General features: G+C 37.3%; 1 protein-coding gene across 1 annotated transcript in view; it reads right to left on the bottom strand.

The window, feature by feature from the left end:
* Positions 1–262: 262 nt before the first annotated feature.
* LOC140156536 (uncharacterized) overlaps positions 263–21625 on the bottom strand; it is a 62395-nt gene continuing 41032 nt past the window's right edge. The window contains 8 exon segments of the mRNA XM_072179477.1: positions 263–2087; positions 2089–3108; positions 4219–4319; positions 6338–6532; positions 8320–8420; positions 13509–13655; positions 15125–15251; positions 19952–20043. Coding sequence (XP_072035578.1) covers positions 397–2087; positions 2089–3108; positions 4219–4319; positions 6338–6532; positions 8320–8420; positions 13509–13655; positions 15125–15251; positions 19952–20043 — 3474 coding nt within the window. The 3' untranslated portion in view covers positions 263–396.

Below are 21625 nucleotides of genomic sequence, written 5' to 3'. Positions count from 1 at the left end.
TGTTATTTTCGCTGTAACAGCTTGGATCGTGAATAGTGCAAAAATAAATGCAGTGCAAAATATTCCACTTTTAAATTATTTGTGAAAGATTACTAGTATTTTGGCCTATACAAACACTATGTAATGGCATCATAGCTATATATATATATATATATATATACTCGTATACCCCTTATACAAAAAAAATGCATTTAATTATGGAAGAAATCCTGTGAAAGGCATATTCAAATTGGAAAATTTAAGAATATTAAAAAAAAAGTAATAAAATAATGACTTTTTTCTGTAAATAATGAATTTTGACACAGCTACCAATGTCTGCCATATGTATACACCAGGAAACAAGATGTGGACTTTCACTGGCCTAATCTATCACTACATTAATATCATAAGGCCATTTTATGTTCCTGGGTGTGTATTTTGTTCTAGCATCACTGTACTTGCCAATTCAAGATCCCAGTTCATTGTCTTGAGTAGATCTTCACACTGTTCACGTGACACACCACCAAGTTGAAACAATGCTTCAGTTTTTAGTTCATGTACTGCTCTGTCAACGTCCCATGCATTGCCTATAAGAGCACCACGACTTTCATCTTTGGTGACCCCGTGAACTTGAGACATGACTCGACGCACCTTTTCTGTTGCTGTTGCAACCGTTTCTGACTGAAGCAGATCGTTGTCATCATCTGCGCTTGAAGTATGAGAACTCTCATGACGTGGACTACTATGTTGAGAACTACTACGATGACTATGTGAAGGTTTATGAAAGTGCGCCGTATGGGAGAATTTGGAAGAACTGCTACTTAAATTATCCTCCGGTAAAATAGGTTTCCATGACGACAAGTCAAAGGTATGGTTTGACTTCTTGTCTTTCACTGGTGACCCGTGTAAGTGATTTACATGACTTTTATGTCCGCCAATAGTGTGATGATTTGTGCCATAACCTGGTAAGTTATTGGTTTTAACAGATTCAGCAAAGAAGTCCTTGCTTCCTGCTGTAAGTGGAGGCGGGGTTACTAAGTAGTGTGTATCATTACCGTCTCTCATTATGGGTTTTATATGAGCCGTGGCTGGCGTACTACGTGGATTCTTTCCCTGAAGGGGGACATTGACAAAGGTTTCATTTTCATCAGACATATGAGCTGGTTTTGGAGGAAGTAAGAAATAGTGTGTGTTACTGATCTGCTGTCCGTCCCTCATAATGGGCAATATGTATGGTTTGTTTGAGTTATATTCTTCTTTGGTTCGCGGATGCGACATTTGTCGATGGTACGAAGGTCGGGTATCCGTGATTGGATCCCGTGGTGGGATTGGGGGTGCTGTGGTATCTTCCCGTCCAAAATCGATTGGGCAACTTTGACTGTTCTCCTTTTTGTTCTCTGATTTATGGAATACATGAGCTCCTGTGCGTGACGCTAGCGGATCTGATCGTCTCTCCTCTCGTGGAATAGTGCGCCTTCCACTTCGCACACTCGGTGGCTGTTGTAACAATGGTATTCTTGGTGGGAGATCGGGTGTTGTAGGGTCTAACACATACGTATTCCCAGGAGTACCATCTGCGATTGGGGATAAGTCTATCAAATTACCAGCTTTTTTGTCTTTCTTTGGATAAGACATCAAAAGCAAGTGCTCGTCATCTTTGTATTTTTTGGATCCAACAAATGTCGCTTGGACATCTTTAGGCTTCTCAAAGTCAATATCTTTGCTCGGAATCTTGATGTCATTTGCTGAGTTTCTTCTCAGCGATATTAAAGGGGCCTTATCATTGCTTGTAAAGTCATCATGATTTGTGGAGGCAAACCTTTGTGCATCTGTGTACATAGCTGGTGTGACATGATATGTCATTGGGTTAAAGTTCAGTTTTGAGTTCAGCATTTTAGCTCTGTCTGCCACCGACACTGTTGTCCCTGTACTCGTTGCAGCACCACTTGATTGCGCAACACCACTTGATTGCGCAACACCACTTGATTGCGCAACACCCGTCTGTCTCCCCGATGACATACTGTTATTCTGTGATTTCTGTGTTTTACTTGCACTTGCTGAGCTCGTAAATTTTTTCACTTGCCCATACACTGGTTCATTATTAGGCAACGTTTTTTAACGGATCAAAACTATCTGCCACCTTTTGGTGCTGATCATTTGGAACAGGGGAATACATGTGTTGTGGCTGAATTGGAGTCACTTTACTCACACTTAGTGGTGCGCAAGCTGCAGCTGGTTTACCTGCTTGTAAAGCTGCTTGGATAGGGTTCAATTGGCTGCTATTTGTTGAAGTGTTTTCTTTGGGAACATCATCATAACGTGGTGCTGTATTCGAGTTGGTTTGGTTGATGCTATCATTCTCCTTAGGTACCTCGTCGTAAAATCTTACCCACTGATTCGGTTGAGAAGTCGGTGCATTCCAGTCGGGACCGGATTCAACCGGTACATCATCATATCTTGGAAGTTGTGTTTCCCTTAGATTGTTTGCAGTCGTGCCCATATCTGCTGCCACAGGATCATATCTTGGCGCAGGTACTGTGTTAGTACGTTCAAATGGATTAGTTCTCACGTTTTGTACTTTTTTGGCTTCTTGACTTTGGCTGACATTTGACTGCTGACCTGGCTTCCAAGATGACTGTGTTTGTTGTGGAGCAATGCTTGTGAATGGATTACCAGTGGTGGAAGTTGTTGAGCTTGCATTCACATTGCTTGTACTTGTAAGTACATTACTCGTTTGTACAAAGAAGTCTTCATCAGGAACCAGATCATATTTAGCCCCAACCGGTGGAACTAAAGGATTTGAAAGAGACGCCTGCGGAGCACCCATAGCGGCAGGAATTGATGGTAGACTTGTATCTAGTAATGACACCAAATTGTCCACAGTGGCACTGTCAGATTCTGCTGCTGTTGTCTCACTCTCTGAGAAATCAATCAATAGTCCTGTTTGTGCTTCTTGTCCTCCTTGTGGATTGTTCTCATCTTTGACATAGAACACAGATGCACCTGCTCTGACCTGCGCACCTGTCTCAAGTGCATTTGTTTTACTTTTGCTTTTTGGTCTGGATAGTGAGGCAACAATTCCACTCTTTGGCCGTTCACCGCTTTTGTTGGATTGATCTTTGGATGAACCTGCAATAAAAAGAACAAGAATGGGCAAGATGAGCAAAAATCAAGAGAATACAAGAAAGAACAAAATCATTTTAGTTATTGCAGGCAGTTCAGTGCACATTACTTCCTTCTTGTGTTTATTTAATTTGGTGGTTCCAAAATGGGCTCACAATTTTGTCTTCATAATTAAGATAAATATAACTAATTACATTACAATAATCCTGAGACAATAGATTATGGAAAACAATCTCAAAGGCTAATAGGGACAGAAAAGCAGCTATTCATCCATATTTTATTTCACTCTTCTGCATTTTTTGTTTTTGTGAGCATCTACAGGAAAGATCATTAGTTGTGTTTGCTGCAATTTTTCTGATGAATACCATTTCATTTTATGTTTACAGCAAACACTTAATGGATAATTGTTTTGCCTGTATGAAAAAGTTGACGAAATATGATAAACTACAGTGGAAACTACTTCACACAACTCTGTTAACACATATATCACACAGTTAAAGTCTCAGGTATATAGCTTATAACTTGAATGCATTTCACTAACATTTACAATGCATTTAATGTCCTTGAACCCATCATAAGTCTGCATTATTTCTAACTCTTACATAAATCCTATAGAAGATTTACAATCAGTTTGGTACTCAGGATGGATTTAAGACTTCTGATTTGTCATACATGTTAATTAAATGCACCCCTGATTAGACAGATTCCTGTTAACTTTAATCAACTTTCATGAAAGGTCTTCACAACAATAGTGTCAACGAGGTTCCATTTTATACTGCAGGGATGTAAATGGGCAATATATCCATTTCCTGAAATAGAGGGGGCCGACTGAGGGCTTGCATGCGGTATTGAACATTTAGCAGGTGTGTCCGGAGAATAAACTGCCTAAAGGTTTTTTGGACCTTTTTATGACAAATTATCATCATCCAATCTTCCTGAAATTACCGGAATTCTGGAAATTTTGCACAAAAAATAAAAAAACGGAAACACAAATTTGTTTCTTTTTTTTTTACATTTCAGGATTTTTTGTTGTTGGCCAAATTTCCGGAATTCCGGTAATTTCCAAAAGGTTTCCATCCCTGATACTGTGCAGCAGAGCTTACATGTTCAACTTACGTTTTCTGTGAGTTAGAAGAAGTGATGGTTTAGATTCAGGATCTTTGTCATCATGATGGATGGCATATCCATCTGGTGGTTGCATTGGCATACAATAAACCCTGCAATACAAACATAACACACACATTTACTTCATTACCATAGTACAGTAGAACAAATGAATTTTAAAAGTCTTACAAAACCAACTTCAACAAGTGACAATCTACATGATGCAGGCACGTAACAAGTGGGTGTATACCTACACTGGGTTTCAGAGAAGAACGGCAGCCCCTTGCTCAGATTGACGTGAGCTCCCTGTTAATGAGCGACATATGCGGAGCTTTGTGTTCATTTCAAGGGCGCCGATCTGCTCTGACCTACCATTTGAAGCACAATCGGCTAATCAGATTATCGGTATGTTGCTATGATTGTCAGACGATTGATTCAGCCAATCAGAACCACACTTCCGTGTATACGTTCTGCATGCTCTCAAAATGTAAACAAGCGCCGTTCTTCTTTGGTGAAAACTTTAACAGGGGTAATGCAAGGTGAGGCTAGCACATTTTTAACCATGATATTTTTTGTTTTGCATTTAGCCAAGTGACACCCAAGATATGTGCCTCCCTTTAAACTAGCTACAAATTATTCAAGGATTTTTTGAAATATTGTAAGTTTTGGAATTCTGAACATGTGCAGATTATATTTATAAAAACAAATTTGTCATAAGAATAAAGCCCAGTCCACTGTACAGTTTGCCATGTTGTGTCTGCTAACGGCATGCTTCAGAATATGTGACAAACGCATCGGCAGTTTTGCCCAAGTGGCAAAACATCTGAAAAGCTAGGGATAAAATTACAACTGAGAATCGCATGCAAGAGACTTGCACATGGTAGACTGAAACATTGAGACATTACACAATAGTTCACAAGTTAATAATGCTTACCCACAATTCTTAACATATTAATAAACATCTCCAAGTGGGAGAAATAACATGTATCACACACTAGAGGTTTTTTAAGTAATTCGAAGCCAAGCTGGAACATACCTGATGCATCTATGTTGGGTACCATGTGTGTACGTAGTGCAAGGCATGGGCATGCATTCTACTTAGAGAATAAGCGATAGGAATTTTTATTTTGCCTATCCTCTACCGTGTGATAGGCGACAGGCAGGTCCAATATTTTGAGTAGTGGATGCCGGCGCAGCGGTATCCACTACGATAAAAATATTGGACCTGCCTGTCGCCTATCATAGGTAGAGGATAGGCAAAATAAAAATTCCTATCGCTTATTCTCATTCTTAGTCAGTTAAATATTATTTTAATAACTGTAAACAATTTTTTTAAAGCAAAAACTAAGTTACCGTCATAAAAACTCCCCTCAGTATAAAATGAACGAAACTTGTTTACAACTTTACGTATTCTGTTGCGCGTACTCCTAGCGCATTCGCGTATTCCGCACTAGTCTACGCATCCAGCGCGATACATACGCGCATCTCTACACGCGTGTTACGGATTATCAAGACGCATGATGACGTGGGGTCGTCTACGGCCTGATAGACGGCACCCAAAATCATGCGATTGTCCAATCAGAAATGTGTCTACGAACTAGACCACTCCCACTGACTAAGAATGGATCGTGTTATACATATGTGCCTTTATCGCTGAGCTACAAGTGTGTTGTGTATTCCATCTTGGCCAAGAATTATTTGAAATACCGGTACCTATTATTCATGTACATTAAATTACATTGTAAATATAACATACACAGGCAGATAAGCCCAGAGAAAAAACTGTTGACACACCTGCCTGTGTGGGGACTTAAACCCTGGACACACCTGCCTGTGTGGGGACTTGAACCCTGGGCACCCCTGCCTGTGTGGGGACTTGAACCCTGGACACACCTGCCTGTGTGGGGACTTGAACCCTGGACACACCTGCCTGTGTGGGGACTTGAACCCTGGGCACCCCTGCCTGTGTGGGGACTTGAGCCCTGGACACACCTGCCTGTGTGGGGACTTGAACCCTGGACACACCTGCCTGTGTGGGGACTTGAACCCTGGGCACCCCTGCCTGTGTGGGGACTTGAGCCCTGGACACACCTGCCCGTGTGGGGACTTGAACCCCAGTCCTTGTACTTACTCATCTATTGTATCTGGTTGACCCCATGAGTTGCCATCAATAGCTCCATGACCTGTATGTATACAGCTATCTTCTAATGGCATACTGATATCATCATGTTTTAGATTGCCTGTCAAGGACATCACCATCTTACGTGGGAACATACCAATCTTTCTTGTCCGTCTGTTCTGACCTCGCCACCATGTTAACTCAGCGCTGTGTGTAGAAGAATGGAAGATGAGGCAAAGGTTTGTTAGGTGAAAAATGGAAAAAAACTTGCAGGTGGAATTTAATGATAAATGTTGATCAAATGAGATGGAAAACCATTATGGTGGTAACTGTACATACAAACAAGTTGCTAGTGGCTCAGCTTTTCCTGACAAAATTTGACCAGCATAGTGCATTACCAAAACTCACCGAGTACATCACCATTATGATTACTAAAAATTGATTTTTTTTTAGAACTTGTGGAATATAGTCGCAAATATAGTATTTGACCATTTCCAGAACCAATCACCTGCATCTGTTCTTGTCACAATGAAAATAATGGCTGTTTCATTGTGATCAAACATTAGTAAATGAAGAGCACAGTAGTGGTGAGCTAAACAAATTTGGGAAAAGTGGTCTTCATCCAAGCATCATCAAACGTGATTAACCATCATTGATGTTATAGCCATCAACGTGTATGACAAGCAGGTATAAGCTATAATAAAATAGCAGTGGCTGCAGTGCTAACAGCTAAACTTACATCAGTCGTTTGAAGTTGCGAGTGATTTTGGTCACGACTGATCCGAGAGACAACCATTGGATTGCATTCACATAATCCTACCAGTAATTAAGCACCATGTGATTGCATGCACATGTAAACCTCTGTGATTGCTACCACCTTTATGGAGCAGAGTTCAGTATTGGCAAGGTGCCATACGAGTCAAGCACTAATAAGTCCCTAAGTGCACCTGAACACCCACAGTACTTGTAGTAGAGGATTTCCTTTTCTCGTTACATTACTAACTGGAAGGATACTTTCAATATATGTTGTCATTCTATTTCTACATTATAATGCCATTTTCACATCAATTTATTTTCATTACTTCCCACACAAAAAAACCCACAAGAAGAGGATGATACAAATGCATCAGTGGAAGTTACATGCAGTGTACACATTTCACAACAAAGTTTAATGCTCTGCGTGCTAGCCATAAGCTTCTACATAAAATGTCCAAGTTTTGAGATATTTTCTTAAAATATCAAGAGCTATCTTAAGATCCACTGAACCAATACCTTGTTTGTACTCATTTTAATGCATTTTTCATGTTGATTCCAAATATGGTCATGTAAATTTACTTTTTTGAAATATTTGAATTTTGTAAGCAAAATTTGAAACTTGTCGTCTGCAGTCGACACCCGCTTGGAGAGAGTTAAGGAACAGATCAAACTGAAACCGGTACTTTTGTAATTGGAATTGGGCTAATTTTATACACATTAACATAACTGTGTACATTAGTTGGATCATTAAAGGTCATAAACGGATATTTCTTTTCCTCTACCACCTGGTAGTATGCTTGTTTAGCACAAGGCCACAGCTAACCTGGGATATAATGAGGAAAACTAACACTTCCAGTGATTGTCAGTGGAAAGCACCTTCAGTATATTTACTTCTAACAAGTTCTGACAAGTTGGTGAGGCTATTAGTTACCATACTGTAAAAGTATTATTACAAAAAAATCTAAAGAATGCTTTTTGTAAAACATTCAAAAAATGTAGTATCATTATTATTTTGAGAAACACAATGCCTCATGTCCAATTAAAAAAGAAGAAGATTTTGGTATAACATCTTCAAAAAGATATTTCCTTTCCAGTAACAAAAATCCTCACCTCCATAACTCACCCTTTTCAGTTGTAATTCAGTATAACAAGCTCTCATCATGCGGGTATATATATAGTATTTCCAAACCTCAATCGCCTTTAACAAGCCGAGGCAAAAATAAAGTTCATTTTCTCACCTGCCCTCTATTACTGTTATAATGTCCCCTTCTTCAAACTTAAGCTTATCTCCTTCTTCCAGTTCTAAGCTTGTTGTTGCTCGCATCTCAGATGGTCGCAACTGTAAAAGAACAAAGCAAAGCGGTTAGACTAGAGAGTCAATATCCTAGGTGGTCAACCTGCCATATTGGATAGTTGCACATGAGAACCAAAACCTTGTAATCTATAAGCCAATATTTTCACGTACCGACATTTTCGCGATTAAAAGCTTCACTAACATTTTCGCGGGATGATGATTTCTTAGTAATTAAGCTTTGTAATTAAGCTTTGTCAAGCACATTCGCTGGGTGTTGAATTCGCTGACCTATGGCAAACCATGAAATGTGCGAAAGTAAAACAAAACTACACAACACCACAGAATACATCTGCATTGTATGAAATCTGGAGTAAAAATGGTACACAAAACCCAATTCCAGCTTTGTCTTTTTATTTTCCAGCATGCCTAGTCTTTAATTGTATTCAATATCATAAGCACAATATTTTCTTTATTTTAAGAAGGTCACCCATATATTTCACAGCTATTTCTTACTTCTTTCAGGTCATGTATACATACATTGTCTAGTTACTGTACAATAGACAATTGAATATAGCCTTGGGACATCAAATTTGGATACAAGCAAGACCCAAAGTCAAACAAAGAAGAAAATTAATAGCCGATAACAGCCTAAAGACATTTGAGCAGACAGCAGACTTGACAGTCAACATACATGGCAGTAAGCCATTATTGGTGCCTGCTAACAGAGCCATAATTTACAAATAAGAGCATGGTCAGATCAAAGATGGAGTATGCCAGCATGGCATGGCATGGAACAACTCAGATGTCACTGTCAAAGCTAGATGCAGTCCACAGGAATGCCATTTGCATGCACCATCATAGATCACCCTGGGGAAGAACCCTCCTCCCTCCAATTCTGCCTTTGGCCCACTGTGACCATAGACCAGTAGATGCCACCACAATGTTCCATCAATTGTAATGCTCCAGAGCTCTTATGCCAACTACTACATGTACCTAACAAGCTCCAAGCTGACCCTTGTCTTTGTACGACCTTGCAGTTCAAATTCCAAGATCTAACTTTGTTAGTCATGAACAGTCCTTCATTCTATCTACAGCCCGCAGATGGAATGTACTCCTGCCTCACATCCCAGGAATTGTGAAATGGGCTAGCTTGAAAAAGAGGTGACAGCTATCTAGGTGCCAACCCATCAGCTTTACCACAATGGTAGAAGCTGTCAATGTTTTGATTTGTCTTGACATAAAAAAGGCATCTTCCTTGGTGATACCCAGTACCACATTTAACCTACATGTACTTGTAAGTAATGCCCTTTCTCTTATTAGTGCCCCTCCCCATAGACTCCACTATTACTAATAAGGATGCCCTTTCAGTGTGCCATTAGAATGGAAATGATTTTTTTAAAGTTTAAAAACTTTAAATCCATTGGAAAATTTGTGCATTGAGTTGCAATAATGACCAAGATTTTACATTCCTACATCTATTTATTTACAACATTGTTTACATGGTAAATGATCAATTTGACCTTCAATACAATGTAAATAATAAGCACCCTCCAGTAATGACAGTATGTGCCTGTGGTGCTATAATATAAATTAAGTTGTATACATAACCAACAAAGGTGTAAAATAATATAAGTAACATCCTGAAGTGGTCAAATATGGTCATTGTTAACAACTTAACACAACACACTTTTAAATTACAGGAAAATACTGCTCAATGTCTTTCATAATACTTTGTCACCTCTGTCAAATTTACAGTCAACAGACAAGGTTATCCCTGAAGGGTAAATATTGCACTTTACATCAAAATATTAGTGTATCACAATCAGTGGTAGTACCACAGGGGAGGGGGACCAAATGCACCCCTGGTCAGAACTGCTGCCCTCCTCAGATACTCCCACTGAACCTCCTCAGATACCCAAAATAATCACTTTTTGCAGCAATTGTGCAAAAAAAAAATTTGTTGATTTTACCCCCCCAATTCACTTTGCCCTCTCCCATGTCCCCTGATAATTGTTTTTGGGGATGCATCCTCTGCCTTTTGGCAAAATGGCCCCTTTTTTGTTCTTTTCAGCCACTTTTTGACAATTCAGGCCGATTGCCAACCCCCCCCCCCCACATTTCAAGCTGGATTGGTGCTAATGGCTGCCACTAATCACAATGTGTTTCAATGACAATGTCACATCAAGTTGACCTTTTCAGCAAATATTTGAAACTGATCAGTACCAAATTCTTACATCACACATGTACCAAGTCAGGATTTCAAATTGAAACTGATCCAATATTAACCTGTTTTTCACTTCCTATTCCTATTATATACAATCCTGAAACAAGATTCCACTTCCTAACTTGATCACAAAAATTTCCAGAAAAATGTTTCAAAACTCTTATAGAATATATTCTTGGCATATTATGATGCCATATTATGACATGGTGTAGGTTATTGGCCCCATTCATTTCCTGACTTGTCTGGTAGTGTGTTATATATCCATGGATATAATAAGACAGGAACTACAATGATATTAGACATAACCAAACTTTGGCACCAATTTATTAAAGTGATGCTGTCCATCAAACTGATTTTGATCATGTTAAAAATACTATCTCTCATACAATTTTGTCAAGTTACTTACTAAGTTGTATTTGGAAGAAAAAAATAAATATTAATTTTTATAAAGTTACCCAAGCTTATTCTTTGGTAGTCTCATGACCCCTCATTGGGCAATTCTTTAACATCCACACTCCCCCTATGGAAGACATGATCTTAATCTCCCACACAGGGTGTAGATTTCAAATGGAATCACCCATTCATGTAATTCCATTTGAAATTTATACTCTGTGTAAAAGATTACAGTCATGTCTTCCATATGGGGTGTAACCCTGATCTAGATAACTCATTCGGGATGTATAGGGTTGGATGGAGGAACACTTAGCCAGGCTTTATCCTGATAGGAACTGGCAGTGAAGTGTTTGTCATCCAGTGCATAAAATTCAAATGTAGCGGCACATACAGTGAACACATTTATAGTAAAGTTTTCATGGTGCATGTACATTAATACTATTTATAAAGGGTTAAAAAAATCCCCCCTTTAAAATTACAAAACATTTGACTGCATATTCAAACTGAGTTTGATGATTTAAAAAAATTCTAAAACCTGTAAATAGATGAAACATTTTTCTTTTTCTAAAATAATCCCAATCAGTATCACCTACATGTAAAAGGAGTTTATATTATTTCATTGATATAATAGAGCCATGTTACACGACAGGAACTAGGCCGATATTAACACAGTCCAAGCATAATGCATGTATGGCACCGATTCATTTAATGGCTTCAGTTGGATGTTATCCAATATGAATGAGGAAGTATATATAGCCACGATGGGATGATATATCATACAGCGCTGGGGTTATATTGCAACCATACTTCATCAGGAAGAAGTGCTGGTGCAGAAATGAGCATGATTAGATGTCTAGCTTTGGCGACCTGCAGGCTTCGAAATAAGAAAAAAAATCAAAGGGGTCTTTTGGACCCCTGCCTCTGAAACTCTGGGGGTCCTCACTTATTCCAAGGGTCCAAAAATAACATGACACTTTTTCCTGGTTTTAATTACAAAATGTATTATTATTTTGAACAGGTTACAAAATGTAAACAACTTCAACAGTTCATGTTAACAATTATTACACACCCGGCGAAAGTAAAAGTAGTCTTGGTGAAATTGGGATGTTTTTTTGGCCAAAATAAGTATGGAACAACAAATATAGTACATAATGTACTGTCCCTGCTCAAATCTTTGTGGGTCCTAGGGACCCTTATGATAGGAAAGTTGAGGGTTCTTGCTTACTTTTGATGGATTTGAAGCAAGGACCCTCCTTATTTCGAACCCTGGCTACCTGTTAATAAGCAATTAACACTTGTTGGATTGGCTGATTTTGTTCATCTTTCAATAACACTAATCATATCATTCTGTTTAGAATTCATAAATTACAAAATACCCATAGAAGTCTAAACGGAAACATGCAAATATTTCACGCCACCAATGTCAATACAGGGTGAGTCTGAAAGTGCAATACTCAGGTGGCAATGCTGTTCTGAATTATGTGATGTAATCAAGCAAAATCAGTCTGAAGTCGGATAAAATCAAATTCCGCACTTTTATATTCCTAAATTTAGAAATTTGTAAGCTTGGTTTCACTGAAAATTCCATGTTTCTATTATCTATTGTTAGAAAGTTCTTCAAAATTTAGTCATCACAAAAACAAAGGAATGCATAATAAATACTGACATACTTTCCCCCATATCTGCTAACTAGTTTTTGTTGATGGACAGCTACAGAGATTTGAGGTCACGTTCACTGAAAAGCATTCAATTATCTAAAGAAACCTGCACTATGACTATATTATAAATCATTTAGCAACAATCAGGGACTTGCAGAAAAGAACACCATAATCTATTCAAATAACAATAAACTACTGCAGCCCGGATCAGCTCCCTATTGATGTATGCCAGTAAAAAGGGAACTACCTGTACAAAAATCTGTGGACAATAAATTTCACATATGGTACTTTGGTGAAGTGTATCTTGTTCAAAAATACAAACTGCAAAATTTGCCAAATAACCCTGATTCACAGTTTTTATAGAAATATGAGCACTTCTGCCTAGGAGTATTGTTATAATATGGCCCTATTAAAAAAGCCCAGTGATTCATAGTGCGCTATATATACACACAGGCATACACCCACAGGCCCCAGCACACTTTACAGGAATATGCTTACTACTGTTGCCCCAGACACAACATATAAATCATTTAGCAACAATCAAAGACTTGTAGCTAAGAACCGCACACCCAATTCAAATAACAATAAACTACTGCAGCCAGGATCAGCCCCAAGTTCTTGTATGAGGGTAGCCAAGACAGTTAAGCAAGTAGTTCCTTGCCCAAGGTATTTCAAGTTAGCTCAATTATTCCACAAGAATAAACAATGACTGCGGTGGGGCTCAAACTCACACCATTACACATTCATAGAGTCTAACGCCATACTGATTGAGCGAACTTGACTGGAGGTAATTTTCGAGGTCATAAGAAGTTATGGAATGATAAATCTTTGCAATCATGAGAAAACTTTGCCACCTACCTTACAGAGTTGTTGTCTAATAGTATCAAACTTTGGTCTGTCATGAGGTTCTTGTTGCCAGCATTGTTGCAATAGTGTATAGATAGGAGGAGGGCAATTATCTGGCCTTGGAAGACGCTCTCCTTCTTTACCAATCTTCTGAAGAATCTATCAGGATGAAATCATTATGATTATGAAGAGTTATATAATGGGTGCAAAATAACACAGGGTCTATAATAGTCTGTCTCGTCTCAAATTGAGAGTAACGCCATGTTGGATTTTGCAGTGGCAGACTCGAATAGCGTGTGCTACCTAATCTCGCAGGGCGTATACTCATACGAAGAAGGGCGATTTGTCTGTACACTGGTAACGCAACAGCAAAAACGCATTGATTCAAATCAGCACTGCCACTGCAAATTCCAACATTGCGTTACTCTCAACATGAGACATGACAGACTATAGGGTTGTACCTGATAAGATTGTAAGGAACAAACATTGATTGGCCAAAATGCACTGATTTATATACTTTGGTTCATGTTTGTTATTGACGTAGGTACATATTACGCTGGTCGCAGTTCAAATTATGCGATAAAAGTAATATACTAACAATGCAAATGCATGCATACATGGGCTGCTTGTCGGCATGCTTTCAGTGCAACCACGAAAAAGCACTGATGTAACTACTTGAAGTGAATCAAAGTATATCAAGATTGAGCCAAAAATCAGGGGCTACAGCCATACAGCCAGCACATTTTGGGCATGCCATGGAAACCTATGATAACTTTAAAATTTGGCATATGAAGATCCAATTGATGTTTGAAAATAGACATTATATGATGCTTTATTCAACAGCAATATATAATTGCATACCAAATTTTGAGAGAAACAGATTTAACTGACTTCTTTCATTTTGCTGTTTATTATCATTTCCAAATATACATAATCGAAATATCTTGAATCAATAATTTCAACTCCTTTCATTTCATGATTAAGAAAATGTAGAACATCCAATGTGATCGCATCATGAGAGTGTTGTTTGTGAAATTCATTTCATAAATGCCCAACATTGTAATGTGCGTTTTGAAGTATATAAAATAATAGGAGCAGCAAATCAGTTGTGTGAGATTCAGTACATGTATTGATTCCCTAATCATTGATCCCCTGCAGTTGCTTGATATAACTCCTGATAGCTACACACATTGGCCTGATCATAACATCTATATTCCTTCAATATTTAAATACTCCATGTTCTTAAGGGGTACTACACCCTGGCCAATTTGTGCCTATTTTTTAGCATTTTTCTCAAAATTATAAGCGCATTGGTGACAAGTAAGATATGTATATTATAGGGGCAAGGACTACAACTACTGCAGTGGAAATTTTATTTCAGCACAGACAACAGTTGTGGAGTTACAGTCAAAAATGAGGGAAAACCAATATTTGATCAATAAATCAATAACTACTTACCTTGAGTTGCTGAATTTTCAGTGCAGTAGTTGTAGTCCTTGCCCCAATAATATACATATCTTACTTGTCACCAATGCGCTATAATTTTTGAGAATAATGCAAAAATAGGCACAAAATTGGCCAGGGGTGTAGTACACCCTTAGCAGATGTTGTAACAATGTACACCCTACCTGAGCACCATTATATCCCAACCATGGTTCTTCACCACCGCTGAATATCTCCCATAGAGTCACACCAAACATCCATACATCACTGGCATGTGAAAACTGACGAGTCTTTAAGCTTTCTGGAGCACACCTAGAGATCAAGAAATAAAGCAGCACTATATAAATGACTATAACAGGTGAAATAGGGATGCAATATATTATCATGCATACCAACTTGGCTAGCTCATATTAGTATTTATAAAACAGGTGTCCTTCCATCATGATGTTATAATATAAATAAATATTCTAAACTCTATTTTCACACTGATTTTATTTCGCAAAATCTGGAATATCTATTCATTTCATAGCCCAGAAAGTAGCTTGATCTTCCGGTATATTGCAGAAATATTGAAAATATCAGAACTATTCAGGACGTGATCTCTCAAAAAACGATTTGTCAAATTAAAAGGCACATAAAATGAAGGCACTCGTCTGTCAACAAATAGCCATGTTACATTTTACAATGTTTTATTATACTAGTCTGATATGATAGAACCTTTCTCATCCTTTCTGCATACCTAGCTCATTCAAAAGAATCACTTGTGCACAGCAGTTTAAAAAACATAAAGTACACTTTTACAGATTTTGCATTCTGAAGAATAAAGGTTAGCAAGGTGAGGATAGAAATATGTTCCATCATGTAGGACTAAACCAGCCTTTACTTGAACTTTCGAGTATTGTATCAAATGTATGCATACTGGTTTAAGTAAAACTGTTTTAAACATGACAATGACAAAACAAACACATAAAATAAGAAAAGTGTGTGGCTTTATGACAATTAAGTTTTGTGTATTATATTGTTTTTGTAACTTTATTTTAATAAAAAGAAGTAGCTTTTTTGACAAGATTTTATATATTATTTTTGTAACTTTTATTTTGATATATCGACAACAGTGTATACTCTCTCTGGATGCGTCAAATCAAGCATTGAAAAAATTATTTATTATAACATTTGGCCGAAGCCAGGCAAAGCCCAATAGTGCTTAGAGGCTACTTAATTAAGGCCAATTACAATTGATCCTTAGTTTCCTGTTTCCCTTGCGTGTCCAAAATCAAGAATGGAAAAATATTTAATTATTTTATTTTTATTTAGGTATTTTCATCTTTTAATTGACTTTGTAATTACTTTTATTTGCTAATATCTGTTTTTGATCATCTCAACTTTGATTATGAATATAAAACAAGAACATTGTCCCCAACTAATATTAATGTAAAAAATCAATTATAAAGGTAAAATAATTAAATCCGTAGTCTTAGTCAAAATGACCAAATGGACTGTTGATAATAGTCGCGACCACATTTTCAAAATAAAGAAAGTAATAGATAATTAATAGATAATTAATAATTAAAAGTCGCCTCGTCCTTTATTTTCAAACTTGAAACAGGAAACTAAGAATTAATTGTGAAGGGCCTAAAGGGATGACAACCAAATGTGATGGGACAGGGATATAGGAAGAGGTCCAATTTTAGAAGCAGGAGGACAAACGGAGTACCCTGAGAACCTCTGAGGACGAGCATGGATCAGCAACCAAACTCACATGTAGCACCGCGGGAAATTGAACTCGGGCCACAGTGGTGAGAAGCAATTGAGATGACCACTACACTAACCCGTCCTCCTAAATTGGTCCAATTTCGGCTCAATAATTCGTCAAATTGATGTCAAATTGTAACACAGAATTAAACAATTTTAGTGTACCAAATCTAATTTTCACTGGGCCAAAATGGCAACATACAGCCACTGAGTAAACACTGATCACAAGGTTACAATATATTTTTAGAGTTTTTATTCATATTTTAAACGTAATACCATTAACTTATGACAAGTCAATTAAAAAGATTTACATTTTAAATGAAAACATACCCTTCTAAATGACTCTAACAATTATTTTTTAAATAACATTTTATAAACCACGAACCAGGTGTGTACTCTCATATGCACTTTCAAAGTTTATTTATTTTATAATAGCTATTTAGTTATGGCAGACAAAAGTCACATCACAAAATAATGAGAATGGTGGTCTAACGACCTGTTTTGTCATTATTTGCACTATTCTTAATTGTGTGACCAATTGTGTAAAATATTCTAAGAAACAACAAGTTGTACTTGCAACGATATTAGGCAAACATTTGGAAAAATTGTAAATGATAATAACAATGTTATTAAATTTTTAAAATTTCAGGGTTGTTTTTTTTTGGACAAGTTGTCAGCCTTTATTATACAAATATACATATATTTAAATCACTAAATCAACCATTTTCAGAACAAAGACTATTACACTATATACAAGTACAACAAAATGCGACGGCGAACCTGATGAAAATTACTGTTTATTGATACAACAAAATCAATTAACCAGTTTGGTACATTGCAAACTGCAAAGTTGAAGTTCATTATCAAAACAAAAGGAGAAGGTTGGGGTGGTTACCAATATATTTTTGACAAACTTGTGAAAATCACTCTGCACCAATTCTCTGGTTATGGCCGGGCATTAGAACTAATCATATGGTATACTGATTGACCATCTTTGATTAGTGTTTATGTAATATATCTCTGATATGAATCATATATAGGGGTTATCCCTTATTTCCCCTTTCCAGTAGAAGATAATATTTATTCCAGATGTGTATTCAAACACTGTGAAGTTGGTTAATGAATGGGCTATTCCAGTTGAAGTCCATACACCCTCTATGGAAGACATGACCTTAGTCTCTACACAGGGAGTGTGATTTTCAAATGGGGTTACTTGTATGGGGGTGATTCCAGTTGAAATCTACACCCCCCTGTGTTGGGGATTAAGGTCATGTCTTCCATAGGGGTGTATGGATTTCAGTTAGAGTAGCCCAATGTGACCGGATCTGACCCAATCAATGTCACATACAAAGTTATAATATTTTAAGATTCAGATACAAGCAAAAACCATAGAAAATATGATGCATTTAAACAGTTAGTATTATTTTAATAATATGTACATATTTAAAAATATGTACGTAAAATGTTCCTACATCAGAAAAATTTCCCAGCTTTCTGTCAACCTGTAAAACATGGTGTCGATTTTGTATACACTTCTAAAATCTGTGAACTAGTAACACAGAAGATCAGCCAATGGGATGCCAAAATATATCATAACCTATTTCAATCAGCCAATCAGGTAGCACCTTTGTGCCTTCACACCTATATATATATATGCTACACTGGCAAAAATGCACTGATCAATTGATGCTGGTTTTTTAGTATCCTTTTTGTGGTTATAAATTTGACACTTTCAGCTCAAATTCAGGAAATCAGTGGGATGATATTGTCAATCATGTGATGCCACTTAAACATGACATATAACCCACACAAATCCTATATATTGACATAATTAAACCACTTTTACTTCCATTTATTTCCAATTTAGTGTAATATCACAAAACACAAGGGCATGAAATAGCTATCTGCTAACCGACCGACCAGATAACTTTCCCTACCGGATACTTGGCCTGCTCGGTGCCAAATGAGCCAATCTTGGAAGTAATTACCAACGTGGTGTGACCATTAGCCTTGGGAAACTGTAATATTCCATGCATGGTCAAGGTTAATTAGACCATAAATCAAAAGGACTTTACTCTATTTGTCAATTTTAGCAGCAATCGTAAGTGTGAATTATTACCTTCTGTAGTTTGGATGACAAAAAGTTGTCATTGCTATTTTATAGCTTCTTTGCAAGGTTGGATCATTTACCTTTCATATATACTGATCATCACTACAATATATTACAGTTTTAGTGCCTTCTGCAATTATTTTGACTTTTGCTGCATTCTGAAGATTCCAAAGAGCTCTATAGTCATAAATCAGATGCAAAATAATGCTGCTTAGAAAATCAAGTGTTTCATAATACAATAAAATCTAGGAATATAAAAATGAAAAGGCTACTACTTGCAGAAGCTGAGATATGAGGGTGCAGACAGAATTTTTGTAGTGACCCTTACAGATCCATTCAAAGCCAAAGCAGTTCACCAAGTTGTAATCTCAGATTTAGAAAATGATTGGATTTTGTTTTTTGCCTATTCAATATTGTGTCATTATGGATTCGCTGGCCAATATTTTCATGGGCAATTATCACATAAATGTAACCAGCATCTTTGGGGGACATGGTACAGGCCTATGTAGTATTGTGCATGCTTCTATCTCTTATTCATCTTTTCAGTAATTCCAAGTATCCTTTGCTGCTCAAGGGTTTCATTTGCAGAGGCTGACACGCTATACCCAAATGGTCAATTGCCACAACAATTACGTTTCCCACCATTTTGTTGGTAGATAATAGTTTGTTCATAATGGCAGTTTGGTACCTATGAGAGGGGAACTTAGCATCAAACACATAATTAGACAGTGTTTCTAGTCCATTGCACATAAGAGTCAGAGTACACACTTGCAAATGCAGCCACTTTTGCAGGTTTGAGTGTGTCCTCATCCTCATTTGTCATAAGACAAATGAATTTGACATGTTATCAACCAGAAGATATCTTGTATTTCCCACAATGCAGTTCTCCCATTTCAAGTTTCTGATTTGATTTGCTATTTAGTGCGACATGGGTCGATAGTGACGAAATGTACCTTTAATAAACAGAGCACATCCAGATCTTGCAAAATAGGTTTATTTCTTGACTATCGACCCATGTTTAGACAGTTTATTCTCAAAATGAAAACAAAGGGAACCTGTACAAAGTAACAGGAGTGTCATTTGATGAAATGAGGTGATGTATCATGTTGCTAAGAATTCTGGGAAGGGTACAATATCTTCTACTACTCACCATGCATATGGCACTTTCTTATGTTCTGTCATGACATAGTAGTTTTCTGTGGAAGGTAATGCTCTCATCAAACCAAAGTCACCTATCTTAATCTGGAGAGAAAACAAAATATGGCAAAGAAATTTAGTTGGTAAGATAAGAATAGCTACTATATTAGTTATTTTTAGAGAACCGCCATCTATAAAGATAGTGACTTGGGAGTAAAGGAACAGCTAACTATAACATCAAGCATGTAAATTAAACAGATTTAAGCTCGGGAAGTCCAGAGAGTATCGTAACATGGATGGAGCTACTTAAATCTATGTTTTCAAAAGTTTGACTATAGGGCAAAGTGCCAAAAACTCTTCCCTGTGGAGTCCATTTGGTTTCCTCAAGACAGTAGCATCTGTATGTGATGCACAATTACAGGAGGTGTATACTCTTTTGAAAAGAGTTTTTCACAAGTATGAGCACCCTCCTTTGTAATTTGAATATCACCATGAGTACAAGACTCAGGGTCATGTATTGCTATGTACTACCAATTAGTTTAAAAGATAATGGAAGATCGATTGCAAGTGAATGAAATGTGGCAAATGAAATGTTGACAAGTCACTTAATTAGAAAGTCAATATTACATAGAGATTGCAATCCACAGATGCTCTTGACGAAGATCCAGAAACTGCAACCTGATTTCCTAGGCCACTGTATGAGGAATGAAGATCAGGGAGTATTTGCTTCTTATGGGGAAGATTAATGCAAGGAGAGATAGAGGGCAACATGCAGAGGACAACATAATTATCATCAAAGCATAAAAGCCAGGACTGGTGTGAATAACATCAAGCTGTTGAGATTAGCAAAGAACAGGCATTCTATGGTTGCCAATGTCACTGGATATGGTACTTAGAGAAAGACACTCTTTTGAGGAAGCCAAATAGGCTATACATGTATAAACCAAAAATCATGTGAATAAGATCATTTTTAGCTTGTTTTCATTGTTGAAAGGGGTTCAATATTACAGTGGCTCAACAGAAATGACCAACTCTGCACTTGATGTGTCTCCATATTTTATACCATTCAGGCAGCTAAAAGCTGCCCTCATTTAGTTGCCCTCGCAATGGGCTATTCTATTTAAAATCCACACTCCCCTGTGGAAGATTTAGCTAAAGTCTGCCACAGAGGGAGTGTCAATTTTGATTGAATAGAAAACACATTTGTGTAACTTCTATTTGAAATACTCGCTCCAGTTGTGGAAGATATAGGTAAAGCCACAATACATGGGGAGTATGGGTTTCAAAATGAATAACTCTGACCAATTACATTTGAAAAACATACTCCTGCTGTGGAAGATATTTCCAAAATCTTCCACAGGGGTAGTGTGGATTTCAACTGAATAGCCCAATATACAAATATGCAGACAAGTGGGTGCATTGTTATTAATTTCTGATGTTTAAATCCCTGAATAAAATCACAGGAAAATGAAATCACAGGAAGAATGGTCTGGGATTCTAGTTTCAATGATTTTGACCCTTACTAATTCTATTATTAGTATCCTGTGCTGAAGCATTACAATGCATTCAGATTTGTCAAAAATGACTCAAAAATAAGACAGTAATCACAGGAAAATGAAAAGCTGTCACACAAACTTACTTTTTCCATAGATGCCAAGAGCATATTTCTAGAAGTCCAATTTCAATG

This window comes from Amphiura filiformis, chromosome 7 (genome assembly GCF_039555335.1).
Source record: "Amphiura filiformis chromosome 7, Afil_fr2py, whole genome shotgun sequence".
NCBI lineage: Eukaryota > Metazoa > Echinodermata > Ophiuroidea > Amphilepidida > Amphiuridae > Amphiura > Amphiura filiformis.
This window is presented reverse-complemented; position numbering and strand designations above follow the sequence as displayed.